At 43.2% G+C, this 26,187-nt stretch overlaps 1 protein-coding gene across 4 annotated transcripts in view; it reads right to left on the reverse strand.

The window, feature by feature from the left end:
• INTS2 (integrator complex subunit 2) overlaps positions 1-15,000 on the reverse strand; it is a 60,827-nt gene extending 45,827 nt beyond the window's left edge. Inside the window, exons 1-7 of one of the 4 annotated variants that reach the window (XM_023204668.2) lie at positions 14,911-15,000; positions 13,332-13,642; positions 11,637-11,775; positions 8,543-8,645; positions 6,227-6,340; positions 2,122-2,252; positions 1,716-1,889 (exon numbers count right to left, since the gene is read on the reverse strand). In XM_023204668.2, the coding sequence (XP_023060436.2) occupies positions 1,716-1,889; positions 2,122-2,252; positions 6,227-6,340; positions 8,543-8,645; positions 11,637-11,775; positions 13,332-13,642; positions 14,911-14,916 (978 nt within the window). In that variant the 5' untranslated portion in view covers positions 14,917-15,000. Of the gene's footprint in view, positions 1-1,715; positions 1,890-2,121; positions 2,253-6,226; positions 6,341-8,542; positions 8,646-11,636; positions 11,776-13,331; positions 13,814-14,110 lie in introns of all 4 variants that reach the window. The other 3 variants (XM_023204667.2, XM_023204669.2, XM_023204670.2) reach the window with 3 other exon arrangements.
• Between the last annotated feature and the right edge of the window lie 11,187 nt (positions 15,001-26,187).

Below are 26,187 nucleotides of genomic sequence, written 5' to 3' on the forward strand. Positions count from 1 at the left end.
TGTGTGTGTGTGTGTGTGTGTGTGTGTGTGTGTGTGTGTGTGTGTGTATCTCTCTCTCTCTCTCTCTCTCACATTTTCTTTAAGCAACCATCCGTTGACAGATGCTTAGGTTGATTCCATAACATTGCTACTGTGAATAGTGCTGCGATAAACATACAAGTGTAGGTATATTTTTCATATAATGATTTCTCTACCCAGCAGTAGGAATGCTGGACAGAATGGTAGTTCTACTCTAAGTTCACAATGGAATATTATTCAGTCTTTAAAAAGGAAATCCTGACACATGTTACAACATAGATGAACCTTGAAAACATTATGCTAAGTGAAATAAGCAAGATACAAAAGGCAAAATATTGTGTAATTCCATTTACTTGAGGTAGCCAGAAAGGGCAAATTCATAGAGACAGAAAGTTGAACAGAGGTTACCAGAGGATGGGATGATAGGGGGAATGGGGAGTTTTTTAATGGGTACAGAGTTTCTGTTTGGGATGATGAAAAAGTTCTGGAAATGGGCCAGGCCCGGTGGCTCGTGCCTGTAATCCCAGCACTTTGGGACGTCCAGGTGGGTGGATCACCTGAGGTCAGGAGTTCTAGACCAGCCTGACCAACATGGCAAAACCCAGTCTCTACTCAAACTACAAAAAGTAGTCAAGCATGGTAGTGGGCGCCTGTAATCCCAACTACGCAGGAGGCTGAGGCAGGAGAATCCTCAAACCCAGGAAGTGGAGCTTGCAGTGAGCCGAGATTGCGCCATTGTACTCCAGTCTGCGCGACAGAGTGAGACTCCGTCTCAAAAAAAAAAAAAAGTTCTGGAAATGAAGAATGGTAATGGTTGCACACTGTGAATATACTTAATGCCACTGAATTATATACCTAAAAATGATTAAACTGCAAAATTTTATGTTATGTATATTTTACCGTAATAAAAACATATATACACATATGTATTAAAATTTAAAAATATAATAACTTATTTCAGTGACCTAATGTGCCAGTTCTCATGAGTCTGGCCCTGAACGCTGGAGTTTCCCAATATTCTTTCAGTGGGTCCGGAAAGGTATTAATAATACTCAAGACATTATCCGTCTTTTACTTTCTCATTCACTCATAAGGGTACAGTGCAGTTTCCAAAGGCTTCTATCAAGCCAAACATTGAAGAGATTTGAAAAAAATACAATAAAATAAAACAATATCATTCTTCTCATTAAATTTTGTTTGGGAAAACACAGTTTTCATTTAAAATATGTTATGTTCACATTTAATAGGATTATTGTTGTTTGTTTTTGGTTTTTTTTTTAAAGATGAGGTCTCGCTATGTTGCCCAGGCTAAAGTACAGTGGCTAGTCACAGGCACAATTATCACACACTATACCCTAGAACCCTCTGACTCATGCAATCTTCCTGCTTCAGCCGCCTAAGTAGCTGGGATTACAGGCACATGCCAACACACAAGCTGTTGCTATTTTTAAATAACTAAATAAGTATTTCAAATATTTAAGTGTTGATTTCTAATATGGTAAATATCAACAGAAAAAAGCCACATAAACAAAAGCTCTTTGGTATCCTTAGTGATTTTTTAAAACATAAGGAGGTCCCTGAAACTAGAAAGTGTGAGAACCACTTGCCTAATGACATCATTCAAAAAATGTTTCTTTCTCTTTTAGTAGCTGCTAAAATATTCTAATCCTTAGCCTATACAGATATTTAACCCTCACCTGCTGTCCATTTCGGATAAAAGTTCCAAACCAAGTGCGGACTTTCGCATTTGTTCCAAGAAGCAAACCACTTACAAAACAAACCAAGTCACTCACTCCATCCTCACAAGCTTCATTTTTAGTATGATCCAATGTCAAAGCCACACCAAGGCCTGGCAAGTGACATTCTTCCACCTAGCACAGCAAAGAAAACAAACTGAATTCAGTATCATAAGCAAAAAGGGCAAGGATGCTTCCAAATCTAAAGTGTGTAAAGTATAGAGGAAGAAATCCTACAAAACGTAAAAACCCAGAGAGAAAGGTAACATGTCCATATATCAATAAAATTCCCGACCTCTACAGGACTCTAAAACCATCTTGAGAAGAGTTATTGGACCTTTGTCTAATAAAACACAGGATCGCTTACCACCATGCCTCGGACCTTGAGGGCCTGAGAAGGATTCATTTTACACAAGAAGCGTAAGGCATCTGTCCTGCGCCTTCCTCCGAGACTTTCTTCATCTTGTCGTTCTCCATTTTTTATCAGGCCCCTACAAACTAACATGATAGAAACCATCTTCTTCAGCCTTGAGAATTAATTATTTATGACGATTTGACACGACAGAGGAAAAGGATCAGGGTATTTGAAAGCACAACAACAGAAACTGGCCAAAATGAAGCAAAAAATGAAGAGACTTAAAAAAAAATAGTAACCTCCAGGACAATATTACACACTCAAACACACTTGCAATTACAGTCCCAGAGAGATAAAGAAAGCAGAAGACAAAAATACATTTGAGGGCCAGGGGCAGTGGCTCACACCAATAATCCCACCACTTTGGGAGGTCGAGGGGGGGCGGGTCACCTGAGGTCAGGAGTTCAAGACTAGCCTGGCCAACATGGTGAAACCCCATCTCTACTCAAAATACAAAAATTAGCTGGGAGTGGTGGCGGGCACCTATAATCCGAGCTACTCAGGAAGCTAAGGCAGGAGAATCACTTGAACCAGGAGGTAGAGGTTGCAGTAAGCCCAGGTCGCATCATTACATTCCAGCCTGGGACGACAAGAGCAAAACTCCGTCTCAAATAAATAAATTAATTAATTAATTTGAAGAAAGTTTCCCAAGTTGAATGAAAACTCTAAACCCAGTTCAATGAGCCCTAGATGAGACAAATGCAAAGAAAATCATACCAAGAAACATCATACATCAACTTTCTGAAACGAGTAATAAAAAGAAAATCTTAAAAGTAATCAGGGCCAGGCACAGTGGCTCACGTCTGTAATCCCAGCACTTTGGGAGGCCGAGGTGGGTGGATCACGAGGTCAAGAGTTCGAGACCAGCCTGGCCAATATGGTGAAACCCCATCTCTACTTAAAATACAAAAATTAGCTGGGCGTGGTAATGTGCACCTGTAGTCCCAGCTGCTCAGGAGGCTAAGGCAGGAGAATCACTTGAACCCGGGAGGTGGAAATTGCAGTGAGCTGAGATCACACCACTGCACTTCAGCCTGGGTAACACAACAAGACTCCATCTCCAAAAAAAAGAAAAAGTAACTAGAGCAGAGGATGGGCATATCACCTGAGGTCAGGAGTTCAAGATCAGCCTAGCCATCATAGTGAAACCCATCTCTATTAAAAATACAAAATTAGCCAGGCATGGGGGCACACGCCTATAGTCCCAGCTACCCAGGAGGCTGAGGAAGGAGAATCGCTTTAACCCCACGGTAAGTGGAGGTTGCTGTGAGCCCATACTCGTGCCACTGCCCTCCAGCCTGGGCAACAGAGCAAGACTCCGTCTCCCAAAAAAAAAAAAAAAAAGGAGCCAGAAGAAATTAAAAAAAAAAAAAAAAAAAGTAGCCAGAGGGAAAAAGAAACTTTACAGAGGAATAAAGATAAAATTTACTGCAGAAAAGAGAATGATATCTTTGGTTTTTGTTTTTGTTTTTGTTTTTTTCCTAGAAATGGGATCCTGCTTTCTTGCTTTGCCACCATACTAGTCTCAATCTCCTGGCTTCAAACAATCCTCCTGTTTTGGCCTCCCAAAGTACTGGGATTACAGGTGTGAGCCACACACCCGGTCAGAATGACATCTTTAAATAGCTAAAAGATGATGCCAACTTAAAATTTTATACCCTTTGAAAATATATTTTTCCAGACCAAAAAAGCTGGTAAAATTTGTTGCCAACAAACCCACACTACAAAAAATCAGGGAAATTCTTCAAGTTAAGGAGAAATTATATCAGACGGAAATGCAGAACTACAGAAAGGAATTAAGAGCACCAAAAATAGTAAATATGTGGATAACTAGTATTTTCCCCTATATTTTTAGTCTTTATAATTAACTGTTAAAGCAAAAGTAGTAACAATATGCTCTAAGGTTTATAATTCACATAAAAGTAAAATCTATGACAACAACGGCACAAAGTACAAGAGGAAAAAGAAAATAAATAGAAAACAAATAACAAGAAGATTCAAACCTAACCACTATAATAATCATATTTAAATGGTCTATGTATACAGTCTAAACACTCCAATTAAAAGACAAAGACTGAGGCCGGGCGCAGTGGCTCAAGCCTGTAATCCCAGCACTTTGGGAGGCCAAGACGGGTGGATCACGAGATCAGGAGATCGAGACCATCCCGGCTAACATGGTGAAACCCCGTCTCTACTAAAAAATACAAAAAAACTAGCCGGGCGAGGTGGCGGGCGCCTGTAGTCCCAGCTACTCGGGAGGCTGAGGCAGGAGAATGGCGTAAACCCGGGAGGTGGAGCTTGCAGTGAGCTGAGATCCGGCCACTGCACTCCCGCCTGGGCGACAGAGCGAGACTCCGTCTCAAAAAAAAAAAAAAAATTAAAATAAAAAATAAAATAAAACAAAAGACAAAGACTGTCACTAGATTAAAAAAAATCAAGACCAAACTATACCTGTCCACAAGAAATCCATCTTAAGATATGGATAGATTAAAGAGATGAAGAAATACATACATCATGGAAAAACTAATTATAAGAAAGATGACATGGCTGTATTATTCAGACAAAGTAGAGTTCAAAAGAAGGAATATTACGAAGAATAAAGAAGTGTATTTTGTCACGCCTGTAATCCCAGCACTTAAGGCGGCTGCGGCAGGCAGACCACTTTAGCCCAGGAGTCTGAGATCAGCATGGGTAATATGGCAAAACCCCATATCCACAAAAATACAAAAAATTACCTGGGCGCGCCAGGCGCATGGCTCATGCCTGTAATCCCAGCACTTTAGGAAGTCGAGGAGGGCGGATCACGAGGTCAGGAGATCGAGACCATCCTGGCTAACACGGTGAAACGCCGTCTCTACTAAAAATACAAAAAAATTAGCCGGGCGTGGTGGCGGGCACCTATAGTCCCAGCTACTTGGGAGACGGAGCTTGCAGTGAGCCGAGATCGTGCCACTGCATGCACACAGACTGGGCGACAGAGCGAGACTCCATCCCAAAAAAAAAAAAAAATTAGCTGGGCGCAGTGGTACACGCTGGTAGTCCCAGTCACTCAAGAGGTTGAGGCCGAAGGATCACTTGAGCCTGGAATATCAATGCTGCAGTGAATCATGACTGCACCACTGCACATCAGCCTGAGTGACAGAGCGAGACACTAACTCAATAAAAAAGCGTATTTTGGAGGTTAAAAATCTTTACATGTTCTCACTCATAGGTGGGAACTGAACAATGAGCTCACTTGGACTCGGGAAGGGGAACATCACACAATGGAGCCTATCCTGGGGAGGGGGGAGGGGGGAGGGATTGCATTGGGGAGTTATACCTGATATAAATGATGAATTGATGGGTGCTGACAAGTTGATGGGTGCAGCACACCAACATGGCACATGTATACATATGTAACAAACATGCACGTTATGCACATGTACCCTAGAACTTAAAGTATAATAAAAAATAAAAAATAAATAAAAAAAATCTTTACAAAGGGGCCAAGCACAGTGGCTCATGCCTGTAATCCCAACAATCTGGGAGGCCGAGGCGGACAGATCTCTTGAGGTCAGGAGTTCAAGACCAGCCTGGCCAACATGGTGAAACCCCATCTCTACTAAAAATACAAAAATTAGCCAGGTGTGATGGCTCACGCCTATAATCCCAGCACTTTGGGAGGCCAAGGTTCACAAGGTCAGGAGATCATTCTGCCTCAGCCTCCCCAGTAGTAGCTGGGACTACAGGCGCCCACCACCACATAAGGCTAATTTTTGTATTTTTAGTAGAGATGGGGTTCCACCATATTGGCCAGGCTGGTCTCAAACTTCTGACCTTGGGATCTGCCCGCCTCGGCCTCCCAAAGTGCTGGGATTACAGGCGTGAGCCACCAAGTCCAGCCTGATCTTTAAACTAAATATAGTTTGTGAACTTATTATTTCTTAATAAATACAAACTTTCAAAAGATAACAATCTCAAATAAAATCCCATTAATGTTCCTTCTTAGGTCAACAAAATAGGTCCTGTACATGTCCAAGCAAATCTTTTCAATATCCCATATTAAAACCATATTTACCTTCATTAAAACTATCAGGAACATTGGCCACCAAGAGACACAAGAACCAGGCACCATTTCTAACATGCAGCAAAGCTTCAGCTACATCAACTATAGGGAGCAAGGAAGGGAGCTCTACAAGAAAACAAAGTTACTGTTAGTCTTTGTTAACAGGTGCACTCCACCACACTCAGCTCATTTTTTTTTTAATTTTTTTGTGGAGACTGAATCTCACTGTGCTGCCCATGTGGGTCTCAAACTTTGGCCTTGAGCGATCCTCCAGCTTCAGCCTCCCAAAGTGCTAAGATTACAGGCATAAGCCACCATGCCTGGCCCCAGTGTTAGAGTGATATTTCTTTTTTTTTTTTCTTTGAGACAGGGTCTTGCTCTGCTGCCCAGGCTACAGTGCAGTGGTGTGATTATAGCTCACCACAGCCTCAACCTCCTGGACTCAAGCAATCCTCCTGCCTCAGCCTCCTAAACTGCTAGAATTAAAGGCATGAGCCACCATGCCCAGCCAAGAGTGACATTTCATTGCATTATTAAATATCTTTTGACATTTCACAAATGTCATCTAAAATAAAGTATCTTCTTCTCATAGTCTAGAGCTAAGCTGTCCAGTAGGACACCCACTAGCAACATAAAGATACTTACATTAAAAACAGTTCAGTTCCTCAATCACACTAGCCACATTTCAAGTAATCCATAGCCACAAAGAACACTGGACAGCACAGCATAGAACAGTACAGGAAATTTTATTTTATAGAACTGGTCTAAAGAGTTATTTTCACGAAAATCTTATTTACTTTTTTTTTTTTTTGCAACGAAGTCTCGCTCTTGTCCCCCAGGCTGGAGTGCAATGGCGCAATCTCAGCTCACTGCAACCTCCGCTTCTGGAGTTCAAGTGATCCTCCTGCCTCAGCCTCCCGAGTAGCTGCGATTACAGGTGCCTGCCACCACACCTGGCTAATTTTTGTATTTTTAGTAGAGATGGGGTTTCACCCTGTTGACCAGGCTGGTCTCGAACTCCTAACCTCAGGTGATCCACCCACCTTGGCCTCCCAAAGTGTCTGGGATTACAGGTGTGAGCCACCACACCCACCCTCCTTTTTTTTTTTTTTTTTTTTAAGAAAAGGTCTCAGCCAGGCACAGTGGCTTATGCCTATAATCCCAGCACTTTGGGAAGCTGAAGCGGGCAGATCACAAGGTTAAGAATTTGAGACCAGCCTGGCCAACATGGTGAAACCTTGTTGCTACTAAAAATACAAAATTAGCTGGACATGGTGGCGCATGCCTGTAATCCCAGCTACTCGGGAGGCTGAGGCAGGAAAATTGCTTGAACCCCAGAGGCAGAGGTTGCAGTGAGCTAAGACCACATCACTGCACTCCAGCCTGGGTGACAGAGTGAGACTCCATCTCAAAAAAAAGACAAGGTCTCACTCTGGACAGAGTGCAATGGCACAATCATGGCCCACTACAGCCTCAATCTCCCAGGCTCAAGCCATCCTCCTGCCTCAGCTTCCCATTCAGCTGGGACTACAGGTATACAACACCACACCAGGCTAATTTTTTTCATTTTTGTAGAGATAAGGTCTCACTATGTTGCCCAGGCTGGTCTTGAACTCCTGAGCTCAAGTAATCCTCCTGCTTTGGCCTCCCAAAGTGCTGGGATTACAGGCATGAGCGACAGCCTTCTTTACATTTTTCTGTCCTCTTTTATTTCTATCATTCACACCTATTATATAGAATCTGGAAAATGCAAAAAGGTACAAAGAAGAAAATTAAAATCCGCTCTAATCCCATCATTCAAAGTTAATATAAAATGTTTTCACAGGCCTGTAGTCCCAGTTATTCAGAAGGCTGAAGTAAGAGGATCCCTTGAGTCCGGGAATTCAAGGCTGCAGTGGGCTACGATCCTGCCACTGTACTCCAGCCTGAGCAACAGAGCAAGACTCTGTCTCTAAAAAAAAATAAGTATTTTATTTTAATTCACCAAGGGTATTGTTCTTGCTTTAACTTTTAACAAAACTGGGATTATATTCTACTTAACACTTTGCCCTTTGCTTTTCTTACTTAACATATTGTAAATATTTTCCAAAATCATTAACGAACATTAAAATCATTAAATCAAAGATACCATGTTAATGTCTGCATGTCACACTATGAAAATAATATAATTTACTTAATCATTGTCTATTAGTCACTTTTGACTTAAACTCATATAAGGTATTTGTTATATGATCCCTAAAATAATATAGCATAGCAGGCTAAGAAGTTACACGGTATCATTTAACAAGAAACTATATATGAAATGCATCTTAGCACTCAGTACAGTACCTGCTTGTAAAATACAAAGTACATCTGCAGCTTCCTCCAAATAAACTGGACTCTCAAAAAGTTCAGAAGACTTGAAAAAAAATTCTCCATTGGACTCAGACACCTTAAAAAAGAAAAAAAATATATATAAACTTTATTGATTTCAGATAATTAAATCCCTATTTTTATAATTATTTCTTGAGCTCACAGATTATCTCTTAATGTATCACTAATATACCACAGCAGAATATGAAGTATTCAATCAATTTCAACCAATTTAACCACACACAGCAGTCGTTAATTATTATTCATATATAGCAATATCAATCTCAAGAATTGATTTCTTTCTAAATATTTGGAGACAACTGGAATTAAAGGACAAGGCAAGCCAAATAAATGAACTACAAATGCAGCCTACATAAACTGCTTTAAAAAAGCCAAAAACAGGCCGGGTGCGGTGGCTCACGCCTGTTATCCCAGCACTTTGGGAGGCCGAGACGGGCGGATCACGAGGTCAAGAGATTGAGACCATCCTGGCTAACACGGTGAAACCCCGTCTCTACTAAAAAAACACAAAAATTAGCCGGGCGCGGTGGTGGGCGCCTGTAGTCCCAGCTACTCGGGAGGCTGAGGCAGAAGAATGGCTTGAACCTGGGAGGCAGAGCTTGCAGTGAGTGGAGATCCCACCACTGCACTCCAGCCTGGGCAACAGAGCGAGACTCTGTCTCAAAAAAAAAAAAAAATCAAAAACAAAAACAGTCAACCTAAAGCAGTTTAACAAATATAAATTCATGGCCAGATGTGGTGGCTCACACTTGTAACCCCAGCACTTTGGGAGGCCAAGATGGGTGGATCAGCTGAGGTCAGGAGTTCGAGACCAGCCTGGTCAACATGGTGAAACCCTGTCTCTACTAAAAATACAAAAATTAGGACAGGCACAGTGGTTCACGCCTGTAATCCCAGCACTTTGGGAGGCCGAGGTGGGCAGATCACAAGGTCAGGAGATGGAGACCATCCTGGCTAACACTGTAAACCCCGTCTCTACTAAAAATACAAAAAATTAGCTGGGCGTGGTGGTGGGTACCTGTAGTCCCAGCTACTTGGGAGGTTGAGGCAGGAGAGTCGCTTGAACCCGGGAGGCGGAGGTTGCAGTGAGTAAGATCACGCCATTGCACTCCAGCCTGGGCAACAAGAGCAAAACTCCGTCTCAAAAAAACAAACAAAAATAAATAAATAAAAGTATCAAAATAGTAAAAAAGGAAATTATAATCTGTGATAGAAATTTTAGAAAAAATTTTAACATACCTTAAAAAAAATCTAAAACTCACAAAAATCCTCTCTACCAGTATTTTCTTTTCTTTTTTTATTTTTTTTTTGAGACGGAGTCTCGCTCTGTCACCCAGGCTGTAGTGCAGTGGTGCGATCTGAGCTCACTCACTGCAAGCTCCACCTCCCGGGTTCACGCCATTCTCCTGCCTCAGCCTCCCCAGTAGCTGGACTACAGGCACCCGCCGCCATGCCCAGCTAATTTTTTTTGTATCTTTTTAGTAGACACGGGGTTTCATCGTGTTAGCCAGGATGGTCTCAATCTCCTGACCTCGTGATCCGCCCGCCTCGGCCTCCCAAAGTGCTAGGATTACAGGCGTGAGCCACTGTGCCCGGCCTCTGCCAGTATTTTCTATGGAAACAGAATTTAGTCCTTTTTGTCCACAATTTATAAAACTAAACTTTATTTACCACAAATTAACTGACTCCCCAAAATTGTAACAGTAAATAAAGATCTAATTTAGTGTTTTTGTTTTTTTGTTGTTGTTATTGTTTTTGAGGCAGTTTCACTCTTGTTGCCCAGGCTACAGTGTAATGGCACAATCTTGGCTCACCACAACCTCCACCTCCCAGGTTCAAGCAATTTTCCTGCCTCAGCCTCCCGAGTAGCTGGGATTACAGGCATGCGTCACCATGCCTGGCAAATTTTGTATTTTTTAGTAGAAACGGGGTTTCTCCATGTTGGTCAGGATGGTCTTGAACTCCCGACCTCAGGTGATCCACCCGCCTCGGCCTCCCAAAGTGCTGGGATTACAGGCATGAGCCACCACGCCCAGCTAATTTAATTATTTATATGATAGACCTTTGATATTCAAAAATTTTAAATTCAGAGTTTCAATTAACCATAATTACCTAAAGGTCTACGACCAAAGTAATCTATAATTTCGCAAAGAAGATAACTTTAATAGCTTTCATTAGTGTAGAGAAGCACTTTGGTCATTTAGTGATTGAGACTAGCCAATCATCCTATATTCAATTCAGCATTGATACTTCCCCCTACTGTCATATATGAGGTTGTTACCGCTCATCCAGTGTCTAAATGAATCACATACATTTTTCAGTTATTCACATTCAATTATTCAAAATGTTACTTCATTATACTTTATGGGAGAAATTATATCTCATAAAGGTATTATTTGGTAATAAATTTGATAGTCTATACAAGCCTTGAGATAAATCCCTTTCTAAATGTCAAGAAGCCACTGTGTATGGATTCCATACAGAAAAAAAAAATCCCTCTGATAGAAAATGCAGAACAAGTATAAATGAGAGAAAATAATAATTAGAGAAGGCCTTTAAGGCAGAATTATAATATCCTTTCAGCCTTTGAAAGGAAAACAAATATACAGAAATAAGAGTAGAGAAGGCCGGGCACAGTGGCCCATGCCTGTAACCCCAACACTTTGGGAGGCTGAGGCGGGTGGATCACCTGAGTTCAGGAGTTCGAGACCAGCCTGGCAAGCCTGGCCAACATGGTGAAACCCCATCTCTACTAAAAATACAAAAAATTAGCCGGGTATGGTGGCGGGCACCTGTAACCCCAGCTACTCAAGAAGCTGACGTAGGAGAACCACTTGAATCCGGGAGGTGGAGATTGCAGTGAGCCGAGATCACACCACTGCATTCCAGCCTGGGCAATAAGAACAAAACTCCATCTCAAAAAAAAAAGAACAAAATAAGAGTAGAGGAGAATTCAACCTGCCTGCCTTCTTGCCTCTTTTTCTGTCTGCCTCCCTATACACAGACATCAAATCATGCATACTTTGAGCTGTGGTTAAAAGAAATGCACCTTGTTCATAATTGCCAACAGTTCACTAAGCACAAGACGCAATCGGCGAGGTGAATCACTGTGTTCAAACTCTAACGTCAGTCCATGCTGAAGCTGTGATACCAGGATGCTTTCTCCACTGCCTCCTCCAAGTTTATGCCTAATGAAGTACAAACATGCAACACAATTATGAAAACACTGATATGGAAATAACTGCATAAAAATTATCTTTTATTGAAATAAGCTACAAAAGGATGTATAAAGTGTTCTAAAATGTTCTGTTACTTCTGAAATGCTATTTAGTTTGCCTATGTATTTCAGGGATTCACATCCTATGTATAATAAATACTACACCACATAGGCCAGGCACGGTGGCTCACGCTGGTAATCCCAGCACTTTGGGAGGCCAAGGTGGGCGGATCACAAGGTCAGGAGTTTGAGACCAGCCTGGCCAATGTGGTGAAACCTCCTCTCTACTAATAATACAAAAAAGCCGGCCAGGCGCGGTGGCTCAAGCCTGTAATCCCAGCACTTTGGGAGGCCGAGATGGGCGGATCACTAGGTCAGGAGATCGCGACCATCCTGGCTAACACGGTGAAACCCCGCTTCTACTAAAAAATACAAAAAACTAGCCGGGCGAAGTGGCGGGTGCCTGTAGTCCCAGCTACTCGGGAGGCTGAGGCAGGAGAATGGCGTGAACCTGGGAGGCGGAGCTTGCAGTGAGCTGAGATCCGGTCACTGTACTCCAGCCTGGGCGACAGAGCCAGACTCTGTCTCAAAAAAAAAAAAAAAAAAAAAAGCCAGGCGTGGCGGCACGTGCCTGTAGTCCCAGCTACTTGGGAGACTGAGACAGAAGAATCGCTTGAACCCAGGAGGTGGAGGTTGCGGTGAGCCAAGATTATGCCACTGCACTCCAGCCAGGGTGACAGGGCGAGACTCTGTCTAAAAAAATAAACATAAAAATAAAAAATAAATACTCCACCACAACTGACAATTAATACTCACTTCCACTAATGGTGGCTTGCTACCAGATTCACAGTGGGCCAGGAAGGACACAGCATCTGCCCAGAATCTTTGGGAATATTTAAGCTTTAAAAGCCTCTCAAGAGGCTGGGCCCAGTGGCTCACTCTTGTAATCCCAGCACTTTGAGGGACCAAGGCAGGTGGATCACCTGAGGTCAGGAGTTCGAGACCAGCCTGGCCAACATGATAAAACCCCGTCTCTACTAAAAATACAAAAAATTAGCTGGGCGTGGTGGCAGGTGCCTATAATCCCAGCTACTTGGGAGGCTAAGGCAGGAGGATCACTTGAACCCAGGAGGCTGAGGTTGCAGTGAGCCGAGATCACACCATTGCACTCCAGCCTGGGCAACAAGAGCAAAACTGTCTCAAAAAAGAAAAAAAAAAAGCCTCCCAAGTGATTCCAATAAATCCCTCTAACCTAGGGGAAGTTACCCTACCTACTTCCCACTGAAAGTAACTGGCCTAATGTGTTTAGCCCACATACAACAGCACGTTGCCAAATTTCTCTAGATAACATTTTATAACATGGAAGTCAAAAGATTCTGGAATTGTAACTAGAAACAGAAAAGACCTAAGTAAAATGCTCTCCAGAGTTTAGATACTCGTTCTCTGTTTCCTGGAGAGCTCTGAAAAATATCTGATTCCCTATTCTTTGTCAAATCCAAATCCACATATAATATAACATAACATTACCTAAGCTGCTGTTCTTTGCTGGCATCTTGTTCTAAAGCATGAAAGTCCACGGACAACAATGCAACAATGGAGTTGACAGCTTCCACTCCAGAGAGAAGGCGAAGGATGAGTTTCTTATCCTGAGCCCAGCTTTGGCTCTGGTCAGCAGGTGCACAAAGTGCCATCCGTACCAAGCAGGGCAGGAGAAGTCTTAATTCTGGATCGCTTAAAGATGCCAGGTGAACAACATCCACCTTCTGCATTGCCTCAAAAGCAAAAGGGCTGACAAACTGAAGACTTGTACATTCAGTCATTATTACTGTTTGTTGATCCTAATGGTAAAAATACAAATGAAAGTAGGAGTTTAACTTCCACATATATGAACACCCAACTTTCTAAAAACCTTGAAAAATGTGGTTTATCTTTAATAGGCCCCTATGTTGGCAATGTTCCTGGCACAATCAAGACAAGGCTTCTCTGTCTCCCTAGGTTTTTACTGTCACCTGGAAAATGAGAAAGAAAACAAGAGTATATTAATGTCTCTTCCAGCCTCAGGAATCTTCTGCTGTAATACTCATATTTTACAAAGAAGGAATATGAAGGTCAGAGAGATGAAGTAACAGTCCCAAAGTAGTATTACTAGTTAGAGGCACAATTCAAGGCTGAATCTTCATCTACTAAAATCCCAGTCCAAAACTTTCTCCACTATATCAGTCATATGAGCTCAACAAAATGTAAATAAAAGTGAACGGTCATAGTTAAGTGCTTTCTTTCATACCCCGATAGTTTCAAACGCCTACCCCGATAGACATAAAGAACTATTGGGCTTCTCTTTCTCAACCTCCATGAGTCGGTGGAAAAACTAGCAAATCACTGGGCAGAAGCAATATCAGATTCAAGGCTCTGGAGGCCACAACACTATCCTCTGTCCCCTGTGTTACTGGGTAAAAAGCAGATGCGTGGGTGCTATGTGGGAGAGAAAGACGCGTCTCACTACAGCACTTCTCTGTCTCCAGGAATCATCAAAGACACAAAAAGTAAACAAACAAAAAGGCAGTGAGCACGTAGCCAAAGCCATCCCCTCTCGAGGCCGACCGACTAGCAGCGGCGTGGGTATAAGTCGCGGGTAAAAACTGCTTTGCTTTCAGGAAGGGGCTGCTCTTTTAACAGAGGAGCGGGCTGATTGGAGCAGAGGCGCCAAGACCTGTGTGCTCCTCCGTCTCGCCCCGGGCGCAACTAGAACCAACAAGTCCCTCGGGCTGAGCAGTCTGGCCAGGCTCCGACACGGACCTAGGAACGCGCTGAGGTCTGAGAAGCGGACGCTTCATACCTTAAGATCTACCCTCCAGCCTCACGGAACCCCACACGTCCTAGAGGCGGGACGCGGCAGAAATCGAGAGCGCGGTCCGAGGTTGGGCCTAGGCGATAATCCGGAACCCCAAACCCTAGTTGTGCCTCGAGTCGAGTCGGGCACCGAGAACTCAGACGCCGGGACCAACCGGATTGTCGATACGAAGTGGGGAGGATGGGGGCACACAAAGGCAGAACCGGGACTGTAGGGACGGAAGAGCGGGAGACTTTTTCAACCTGCACCCAGCACCTTCATTCATCCCCAGCGTCTGACTCCCGTCGGCCACCGTACTGGTCTGAGAGGAAGGCTGACTGCGAGAGGAAGGGCAGAGATGTCGGCGCCAATGCAACTATGCGCGTGCGCGGTCCCGCCCCTTTCTCCACTCTATTTGCCCTGCCCTACTTCCTCGCCAAAAATTTAGAAATGTGATTCTGGTAGGCTCTCTTTTTCCAGAGCCTACCAGCTCCTTCCTTTTAGACAAGCCACTGAGCCCCTCAGAACTTCAATTTCATCATCACAGGATTGCCATGGCTTTCAAATGGCATAACGTATGTTAAAATTGTTCCCACTATTCTTTGACACTAGTAGTACCAAACTGTACTCTTTAAATCTCTGCCTGTGCCTTCCCAGAACCAAAATTCTAGAATCCCAGGATTTGTAGGAGAATTTTAAAAGCGATCTAACCCCAAACTTTCTTCCGCTCTTGACCTCACACGTACGCTGTCAGAAGTTAAACACCTTCCTTTCAGGTTCTTAACTTGGGGGGCCCATAGAACCTTAGAGGGGCAATGCATGGGGATTCAGGAATTCTCTGGAATCCATTCAGAACTGAGTGCTCGGCACTTCTTCCGGGAAGAGGGTCCAAAACTTTCAACAACTTCCCAAAGAAAGTCTGATCACTCAGAAAAGAACCACTAGTCTATATATGAAGAACCGCTAGTCTATGTGTCTTCATACTATTTCTTGTTCCTAGTTCGATCAACGTTTGTTTGGGATCTTCTGTTTACCAGATACTGTGCTAGGAGCTGGAAATAAAAGTATTTTACAAAGATATAGTACTTTATAACCTCTTTAAAAATAAAGTCTGGGCCGGGCGCGGTGGCTCAAGCCTGTAATCCCAGCACTTTGGGAGGCCGAGATGGGTGGATCACGAGGTCAGGAGATCGAGACCATCCTGGCGAACACGGTGAAACCCCGTTTCTACTAAAAAATACAAAAAACTAGCCGGGCGAGGTGGCGGGCGCCTGTTGTCCCAGCTACTTGGGAAGCTGAGGCAGGAGAATGGCGTAAACCCGGGAGGCGGAGCTTGCAGTGAGCTGAGAACCGGCCACTGCACTCCAGCCAGGGCGACAGAGCGAGACTCCGTCTCAAAAAATAAAATAAAATAAAATAAAGTCTGAGCCGGGCGCGGTGGCTCACGCCTGTAATCCCAGCACTTTAGGAAGCCGAGGCAGGCGGATCACCTGAGGTCAGGAGTTTGAGACCAGCCTGACCAACATAACTAAACCCCAACTCTGCAAAAAATATATAAATTACCCCCGCATGGTGGCAGGCACCTGTAATCCCAGGTACTTGGGAGGCTGAGACAGGAAAATCACTTGAACATGGAAGGCAGATGTTTCAGTGAGCAGAGATCGTGCCACCTCACTCCAGCCTGGGTGACAGAGCAAGACTCCGTCTCAAAAAACAAAAAAAAAAAAACAAAATACGGCTTTCAACATAGATCAGCAAAGGAAGAAAAGAATTGTGTATTGCAATGCTTCTCAAAATTTATTCCACCTGACCCAGAGTAATGCATTTCACATTGTGACCTGGAACACACATATGTATATATCCACATACAAAAATAAGTGTAAGTGTACAAATTTATATGCTATATAAACGTATAAATATTTAACATAAACCCATATTTACATGGAAACAAATATTTTGTATAATAACACACACACTACATGTTTTCTACTTCTCTTTAAAAAATTGCTTGTCACTGCACACTAAAACTGATTTCACAATCTATTAATGGGTTGCAAACTGTACTGCACCGGCATTTTTAAGCTAATATTTGGGATTTATTTATTGAACACTTGCTAGGCACGATAATAAATGCTTTATATATATTATCTGATTTAATCCTGTGAGGTAGGTAATATTATTCGCCTTTTGCAATTGAGGAAATTGAGAGAGGGTAAGCAATTTCATCTCCATGGATGATCATTTCACAGAAAAAGTGTGAAAGCAATGCAAACATTGGTTGGAGGGATGAATGAAAGGAAGATGTGGGTATGAACTAAGTGATTTTAAAGATCCTTTCCAACTCTAATTATGATCCTCTGTTCACTAATGGAGAAACAACATGCAGATTCAGTATCTCCATCTTGATCTATGGAGAAACAGAAAATCACATCCAGCCTGAATGAGATGGCTGGAGTGTCACATAATGAGTGCTGACACTTTCTCCAAGACCCTTTCTCCTTCTCTTCCAGTTTACCAACACCTTGACTTGCTCAAGCCAGAAACCTAAAAGTCATCCTAGACTCTAGTCTCTCCCCCTTGTATTAATTTGGCAAAAATCTTTATAATCATTGAAACATTGTAATGTTTGCCAATAAAAGTTTTTTGGTTTTTTTTTTTTTTTTTTTTTTTTGAGACAGAGTCTCGCTCTGTTGCCCAAGCTGGAGTGCAGTGGTATGATCTCAGCTCACTGCAACCTCTGCCTCCCAAGCTGAAGCAATCCTCCCACCTCAGCCTCCTGAGTAGCTGGGACCATAGGCATGCACCACCACACTTGGCCAATTTTTTTTTTTTTTTTTTTTGAGACGGAGTCTCACTTTGTCACCCAGGCTGGAGTGCAGTGGTACGATCTTGGCTCACTGCAACCTCCGCCTCCCAGGGTCAAGCAATTCTCCTGCCTCAGCCTCCTGAGTAGGTGGGATTACAGGCACCCACTACCATGCCTGGCTAATTTTTTGTATTTTTAATAGAGACAGGGTTTCACCATGTTGGCCAGGCTGGTCTTGAACTCCTGACCTCAGCTCGGATTTCCCAGCTGAGGCCTCCCAAAGTGCTGGGATTTCAGTCATGAGTCTCCGTACCCGGCCTCTCTTTTTTTTTCTTTTTGAAACAAGTTCTTAAGAAAAGAGCGGCAGTGCAGTCGAGCGATCTTGGCTCACTACCGCCTCAACCTCCTGGGGTCAGGTGATCCTCCCACTTCAGCCTCCCAAGTAACTGAGACTATGGTTGTGCGTCACCACACCTGGCTAATTTTTCTATTTTTTTGTAGAGACAGGGTTTCATTATGTGGCCAAGCTGGTCTTGAACTCCTGGACTCAAGCCATCCGCCCCCCTCCTCAGTCCACCAAAGTGCTAGGATTACAGGAGCAAGCCACTACACCTGGCTTGACCAGCTTACTTTTATTCTTCTACTTTATTTTTCAGTCAGACTGGAGGAAGAGAGAAACAGAGTAATGAAAGAAAGAGAAAAGCACATTAGAATATCTACAATGTTTCATGTATACTAGGAGCTTAATGTAGATTGCAAAGTAATTGAGCTTCCAGAAGTTAGAAGACCTAGCTACAAAAAGGTGAAGACCAATGTCATTTGGAAATAGTCATAGAATTCCAGAAGCACAAGGATCTCAGAAGACATCTAGCTCCATTTTGCTCAACACAATACTTTTTATAGTGTGACTATTTTATCTTGTAAGATGTCTTTCCAGAGGGCACGATGGCTCATGCCTGTAATCCCAGCACTTCGGGAGGCCAAGGCGGGTGGATCACAAGATCAGGAGTTCTAGACCAGCCTGGCCAATATGATGAAACCCTGTCTCTACTAAAAATACAAAAATTAGTTGGGTGTGGTGGTGTGTGCCTATAGTCCCAGCTGCTTGGGAGGCTGAGGCAGGAGAATCGCTTGAACCCGGGAGGCAGAGGTTGCATTGAGCTGAGATCACGCCACCATACTCTAGCCCGGGCAACAGAGTGAAACTCCATCTAAAAAAATTTTTTCATGTTTCAGCCTGTCAAGATCTTTGACTCTTCTACACCGGCTATCTGTTTTAGCTTAGCAGATCATATCTTCATTAATGTTATGGATAAAACATTGAATAGAATTGGGTCCAGCCAAGGCTTCTAGTTCAGCATTAGAGACATGCCTCCAGGTTGACATAGCTCCACCAATCAAGGCTCTTTGAGTATGAGACTGTTTTATGAATCAGCCCAACTACTAAAACACTACCCTTCTTTGGGATAAAGTTCAATTTCCTTAGGATGGAATTAAAAGGACTGATTGACTGATTGATTATATTTTTTTGAGACAGAGTCTCACTCTGTCGCCCAGGCTGGAGTGCGGTGATGTAATCTCAGCTCACTGCAACCTCTGCCTCTTGGGTTCAAGCAATTCTCCTGCCTCTGCCTCCTGAGTAGCTGGGATTACAGGCGCCCACCACCACGCCTGGCTAAATTTTTTTGGGTATTTTCAGTAGAGATGGGGTTTCACCATGTTGGCCAGGCTGGTCTCAAACTCTTGACCTCAGGTGATCTGCCCACCTTAGCTTCCCAAAGTGCTGAGATTACAGGCATGAGTCACTGCACCTGACCCAAAAACAGATTTTTGTGGTCTGACTTAAAACTCTAGCTTGGACTCCTGCTATATCCCACCATGGTGCCATTTTAGTCAGTTTGAACTGTTTATGTCTCAAAACTTTCTCAATATTCTTGGACCTTCTCATCACAGTTCCTCCTATCTAGAATGCTTTTCAATCTCTTCCTTAATGCAAACTCCTAAGTGTCCTTTAAGTCTCACTTCCAGTGTTCCCTTGCTAAGAGACCTTTCCCTGACAAACCACCTACCCCTTCACTAAGCAGGTATCCCTATTCTATGCTCTCAAGGCACCTTTTGCTTCCTTCAGCCATACTACTTAACACATTATATTGTAATTGTTAGAACTTCTCTGTCTCTCCCACTAGCAAGTATTTTGAGAGCAGGGACCATATTTTAGTTCCTTGCCAAAGGCACAGGATGACACTTAACATTGCTTTGTTGAATTAAAGATTCAAGCATAAAGATACCATGATGCATAGTTTGCAAATATTCTCCCATTCTGCAGGTTGTCCGTTTACTCTGTTAATAGTTTCTTTTGCTGTGCAGAAGCTCTGAAGTTTAATTAGATCCCATTTGTCATTATTTGCTTTTATTGCAATTGGTTTTTGTGTCTTTATTATAAAATCTTTGCCTGTTCCTATGTCCAGAATGGTATTGCCTAGGTTGTGTTTCAGGATTTTTGTAACTTGGGGGTTTAATCCATCTTGAGTTGATTTTATGGTGTAAGGAATGGGTCCAGCTTCAATCTTCTGCATAGGACTAGCCAATTATCCCAGCACCATTTATTGAATAGGGAGTATTTTCCCCATTGCTTGTTTCTGTCAGCTTTGTTAAAGATCAGATGGTCGTAGATGTGTGGCCTTTTTTCTGGGCTCTCTATTCTGTTCCATTGGTCTATGTGGCTGTCTTTGTACAGTACCATGCTATTTTGGTTACTGTAGCCCCATAGTGTAGTTTGAAGTCAGGTAACATGATGCCTCCAGCTTTGTTCTTTTTGCTTAGGATTACCTCGGCTATTCGGGCTCTTTTTTGGTTCCATACGAATTTTACAATAGCTTTTTCTAGTTCTGTGAAGAATGTCATTGGTAGTTTGATAGGAATAGCACTGAATCTGTAAATTGCTTTGGGAAGTATGGCTATTTTAATGATATTGATTCGTCCTATCCATCAACATGGGATGGTTTTCCATTTGTGTCTTCTGTGACTTCTGACAGATGTGTAACAGCCAGCATCTGCAAGAAACTGAAAAAAAAAAAAAAAATGTAGAGAAAGACAGCCCCAGCTGGGCATGGTGGCTTACAGCTGTAATCCCAGCACTTTGGGAGGCCGAGGCAGGTGGATCACCTGAGGTCGAGAGTTCAAGACCAGCCTGACCAACATGGAGAAATCCTGTCTCTACTAAAAATACAAAATTAGCTGGGTATGGTGGCGCATGCCTGTAATTCCAGCTACTCGGGAGGATGAGGCAGAAAAATCGCTTGAACCAGGGACGGGGAGGTTGCGGTGAGCCGAGATCGTGCCATTGCACTCTGGCATGGGCAACGAAAGCGAAACTCCATCAAGAAAAAAAAAAAAGCCCCATTAAAAAGTGGGCAAAGAGGCCGGGCGCTGTAGCTCACGCCTGTAATCCCAGCACTTTGGGAGAACAAGGCAGGTGGATCACAAGGTCAGCAGTTCAAGACCAGCCTGGCCAACATGGTGAAACCCCGTCTCTACTGAAAATACAAAAAAAAAAAGAAAAAAATTAGCCGGGCATGGTGGCGTGCGCCTGTAATCCCAGCTACTCGGGAGGTTGACACAGAAGAATTGCTTGAACCCGGGAGGTGGAGGTTGCAGTGAGCCGAGATCGTGCCACTGCACCCCACCCTGGGCAACAGACTGAGATTCGGTCTAAAAAAAAAAAAAAAAAAAAAGTGGGCAAAGAACATAAACAGCTGCTTTTCAAAAGAAGACATACAGGCAGCCAACAAGTATATGAAAAAAAGGTAAATATCACTGAGCATTAGAGAAATGCAAATCAAAACCACAATGAGATATCTCACACCAGTCAGAATGAGTATTTTTAAAAAGTCAAAAAATAGTGCTCGCTTTGGCAGCACATATACTACAATTAGAACGATACAAATAAGATTATTATTATTATTATTATTATTATTATTATTATTATTATTATTGAGACGGAGTCTCGCTCTGTCGCACAGGCTGGAGTGTAGTGGCGCGATCTGTAGCTGGGACTACAGGTGCCCGCACCACGCCCGGCTAACTTTTTGTATTTTTAGTAAAGACAGGGTTTCACCATGTTGGCCAGGATGGTCTCGATCTCTGGACCTCGTTATCTGCCTGCCTTGGCCTCCCAAAGTGCTGGGATTACAGGCGTGAGCCACCGTGCCCGGCCTTTTTTTTCTTTTCTTTTCTTTTTTTGAGATAGAGTCTCGCTCTGTCGTCCAGGCTGGAGTGCAATGGTGCAATCTCGGCTTTCTGCAACCTCCACCTCCTGGGTTCAAGTGATTCTCTCTGCCTCAGCCTCCTGAGTAGCTGGGATTACAGGCGTGTGCCACCATGCCCGGCTAATTTTTTTTTGTATTTTTAGTAAAGATGAGGTTTCACCATGTTGCCAGGCTGGTATCAAACTCCCAGTGAACCACCTGCCTTGGCTTCCCAAAGTGCTGGGATTAGAGGCATGAGCCACCGTGCCTGGCTGCAATTTTTTTTTAATGCCAAAGAAGAACAGATGCTGGCAAGATTACAGAGAAAAGGCAACACTTATACACTGTTGGTAGGAGTATAAATTAATTCAACAATGTGAAAAGTAGTGTGGCAATTCCTCAAAGAGCTCGAAATACCATTTGACCCATCAATGCCATTACTGGTTATATACCCAGAGGAATATAAACCATTCTACCATAAAGACACATGTACATGAATGTTCATTGCAGCACTGTTCACAGTAGCAAAGACACAGAATCAATCTAAATGCCCATAAATGACAGATTGGATAAAGAAAATGTGTACATATATACCGTGGAATACTGGGCAGTCATAAAAAAAGAATGAGATCATGTCTTCTGCAGGAACATGGATGGAGCTGGAGGCTGTTATCCTTAGTAAGCTAATGCAGGAACAGAATACCAAATACCATGTGTTCTCACTTAAAAGTGGTAGCTGAATGATGAGAACTCATGGACACAAAGAAGGGAACAACACACAATAGGGTCCACTTGAGGGTGGAGGGTGGGGGTGGAAGGAGGGTGAGGAGAAGAAAAAATAACTATTGGAAACTAGGTTTAATACCTGAGTGATGAAATAATCTGTACAACAAACCCCCATGACAAAAGTTTACCTATATAACAAACCTTCACATGTACCCCTAAACCTAAAAGTTAAAAAAAAAAAAAAAAAAAAACCATGGAATTTTACTAAATAACCTGCTGAATGTTCATTCTCATAATCAGTTTATCAACACTGTCAAAATAAAAGATGAGGGCCAGGCATGGTGGCTCATGCCTGTAATCCCAGCACTTTGGGAGGCCGAGGCGAGTGGATCACCAGGTCAGGAGATCGAGACCATCCTGGCTAACGCAGTGAAACCCTGTCTCTACTAAAAATACAAAAAAATTAGCCAGGCGTGGTGGCGGGCTCCTGTAGTCCCAGCTACTCCGGAGGCTGAGTCAGGAGAATGGCGTGACCCCAGGAGATGGAGCTTGCAGTGAGCCGACATTGCCCCACTGTACTCCAGCCTGGGTGACAGAGCGAGACTCCGTCTCAGAAACACAAAAATTAAAATAAAAACACAAAAAACTAGCCAGGCAAGGTGGCGGGCGCTTGTAGTCCCAGCTACTTGGGAGGCTGAGGCAGGAGAATGGCATAAACCCCGGAGGCGGAGCTTGCAGCGAGCTGAAATCCGGCCACTGCACTCCAGCCTGGGCAACAGAGCAAGACTCCGTCTCAAAAAAATATATAATAATAATAATAATAATAATAATAATAATGTAAAATAAAATAAAATAAGAGATTGATTCCAGTTACTTTCTTTTAGGTATGTACTGCATTGTTATTCATAGCACTTTAGAGGACTTGTAGAACTAATTATGTTTATATAAGTGTGTTTCCAAATAGACTGAAGGCTTAAGGTCAGAGGTTTGTATCTCTCTCTCTTTTTTTTTTTTTTTTTTTTTTTGAGACAGGGTCTCACTGTGTCACCCAGGCTGGAATGCAGTGATATGATCTCGGTTCACAGCAGCCTCCGCCTCCTGGGTTCAAGTGATTCTCCTGCCTCAGCCTTCTGAGTAGCTGGGATTACAGGCACATGTCACCACACCCGGCTAATTTTTTTGTAATTGTAGTAGAGAGGTGGTGTCACCATTTTGCCTAGGCTGGTCTCAAACCCCTGACCTCAAGTGATCCACCTGCCTCGGCCTCCCTAAGTACTGGGATTACAGGCGTGAGCCACCATGCCTGGCTAGAGATTTGTATCTCATAACTAGTGTATAGTAAATTATTTTACTGTACAGTGTTTTAGTGAAACTATGCCAGCTTCTAATGAACTTGTTGGTAAAGTTAGGTAAATTTGTTTGAATTTCTGGGACCTGACTGGGCATGGTGGCTCAATTCTGTAATCGTAGCACTTTGGGAGGCCAAGGCGGGTGGATCACTTGAGGTCAGGAGTTCAAAACCAGCCTGGCAAACATGGTGAAACCCCATCTCTACTAAAAATACACAACAATTAGCAGGGCGTGGTGGCGGGCGCCTGTAATTCCAGCTACTCAAGAGGCTGAGGCAGAAGAATCTCTTGAACCTGGGAGGTGGAGGTTGCAGCGAGCTGAGGTTGCACCACTGCACTCCAGCCTGGGCGACAGAGTGAGACTCCATCTCAAAAAGAAAGAATTTCTGGGACCTACATTAAAAAAACTAAAACTGAGAAAGTTGCTCATTTTCACGTTGGCAGGACCTTTTCGTTTCCCACACCATTTCTGAAATCATATCTGCAAGTTCCTTCAACACCCAAGAGGTAATTCTTGTGGATCCAGAGACTTGAGCAACTAACTAGCTCCTTGAAATCTGTTAACTATCTTTGGTTTGACTTCTATCATAAACATGTTATTTAAAGCTTAAAGACCCAAGCTGATCTGGGGGTGGAGGGGTGGGGCTAGGGACAGAAGGGAGGTAAATCTGAATAGTTCTAAATAATTTTTTTTTTTTTGAGACGGAGTCTCGCTCTGTCATCCAGGCTGGAGTGCAGCGGCTCGATCTCGGCTCACTGCAACCTCCAGCTCCTGGGTACAAGCGATTCCCTTGCCATAGGCTCCTGACTAGCTGGGACTACAGATGCCTGCCACCATGCCCGGCTAATTTTTTTTTCTTTTTTCCAGGCTGATCTTGAACTCTTGACCTCAAGTGATCCTCCCGCCTTGGCCTCCCAAAGTGCTGGGATTACAGGCATGAGCCACTGTGTCCTGTCAGGTCTAAATACTTTTTGTATCTTACCCATCCTTACTCTTATTGGAACATACTTAAAAGTCCTTTTTGTTGCCTTTAATCATCCATCTATTATGTTCACATGTTTCCAAGTAGACATTCTCTTGTAAACCTTAGTTTATTCTGAATTTGGCTCTTCTAGAGAGCGTAAGTATTAAACAATAATCCCTCACACTTTTATAAATTTTTTTTGAGACAGGGTCTCACTCCATCGCCCAGGCTGGAGTGCAGTTGTACGATCATGGCCCACTACACCCTCGACTTTCTAGGCTCGGGTGATGCTCCCACCTCAGCCTCCCTGAGTAACTGGGCCTACAGGTGTGCACCACCACACCCAGCTAATATGTTATAATTTTCAAAATTTTTTTTGCAATTTCCTTTGAGGTTAACAAAGCTGATTAGAAAGATATAGTTATCATGTTCATTTACAAATGAACAACTTGTGACTTCGAGGTTAAGTGTTTTGCCCAAGTTCACAAATGTGGCAAACCTAATAGAGGAATCCTAATTCAATGATCCTAAACTACTTTTAATATTAAAATGAGTCCCAAGTAGTTAGAATTTTATAACTTCATTAAAAGTATTTGCAAAACACACTTCAGTCGAGTTTTGTAGTTTGAGGTGTTTTATCACAAAAACTCAATTCAAAAATGCATTTATTCAAAAATATTCAAGTTGGCCAGGCACAGTGGCTCACACCTGTAATCCCAGCACTTTGGGAGGCCAAGATGGGAGGACTGCTTGAGGCCAGGAGTCCAAGACCAGCCTGGGCAACATGGCGAGACCTCCATCTCCATAAAAATACAAAAATTAGCTAGGTGTGGTAGCACACACCTGTAGTTCTGACTGCTTGAGCCCAGGAGGCTGAGGTTAGTTAGAGTGAGCTATGATGGTGCCACTGAACCCCAGCCTAGTGACACACGGAGAGTCTCTTTAAAAATTTTTTAAAAAAATGTTTAAATACCTTACTCCAATGCTAGGCATTGTGTTGGACTCTGGAGATACAACGATGAGCAAAATAAACCTAATTTCTGCCCTCATAGAGTTGTCTGATGACGACAAATAATCATACAATTGGCCAGGCACGGTGGTTCACGTCTGTAATTCTAGCACTTTGGGAGGCTGAGGCGGGAGATCACCTGAGGGCAGGAGTTCAAGACCAGCCTGGCCAACATGGCCAAACTCCATCTCTACTAAAATACAAAAAATTAGCCAGGTGTGGCAGTGTGCGCCCATAGTCCCAGCTCTCTGGTAGGCTGAAGCAGGAATATTGCTTGAACCCGGGAGGCAGAGGTTGCAGTGAGCAGAGATCGCGCCACTGCACTCCAGCCTGGACAATAGAGCGAGACTCTGTCTCAAAAAGAAAAGAAAAAAGGAAACGAAAGAAAGACAGAAAGAAAGAAGAGAAAGAAAGAAAGAAAGAAAGAAAGAAAGAAAGAAAGAAAGAAAGA

The sequence above is a fragment of the Piliocolobus tephrosceles genome, chromosome 16 (assembly GCF_002776525.5).
Source record: "Piliocolobus tephrosceles isolate RC106 chromosome 16, ASM277652v3, whole genome shotgun sequence".
NCBI lineage: Eukaryota > Metazoa > Chordata > Mammalia > Primates > Cercopithecidae > Piliocolobus > Piliocolobus tephrosceles.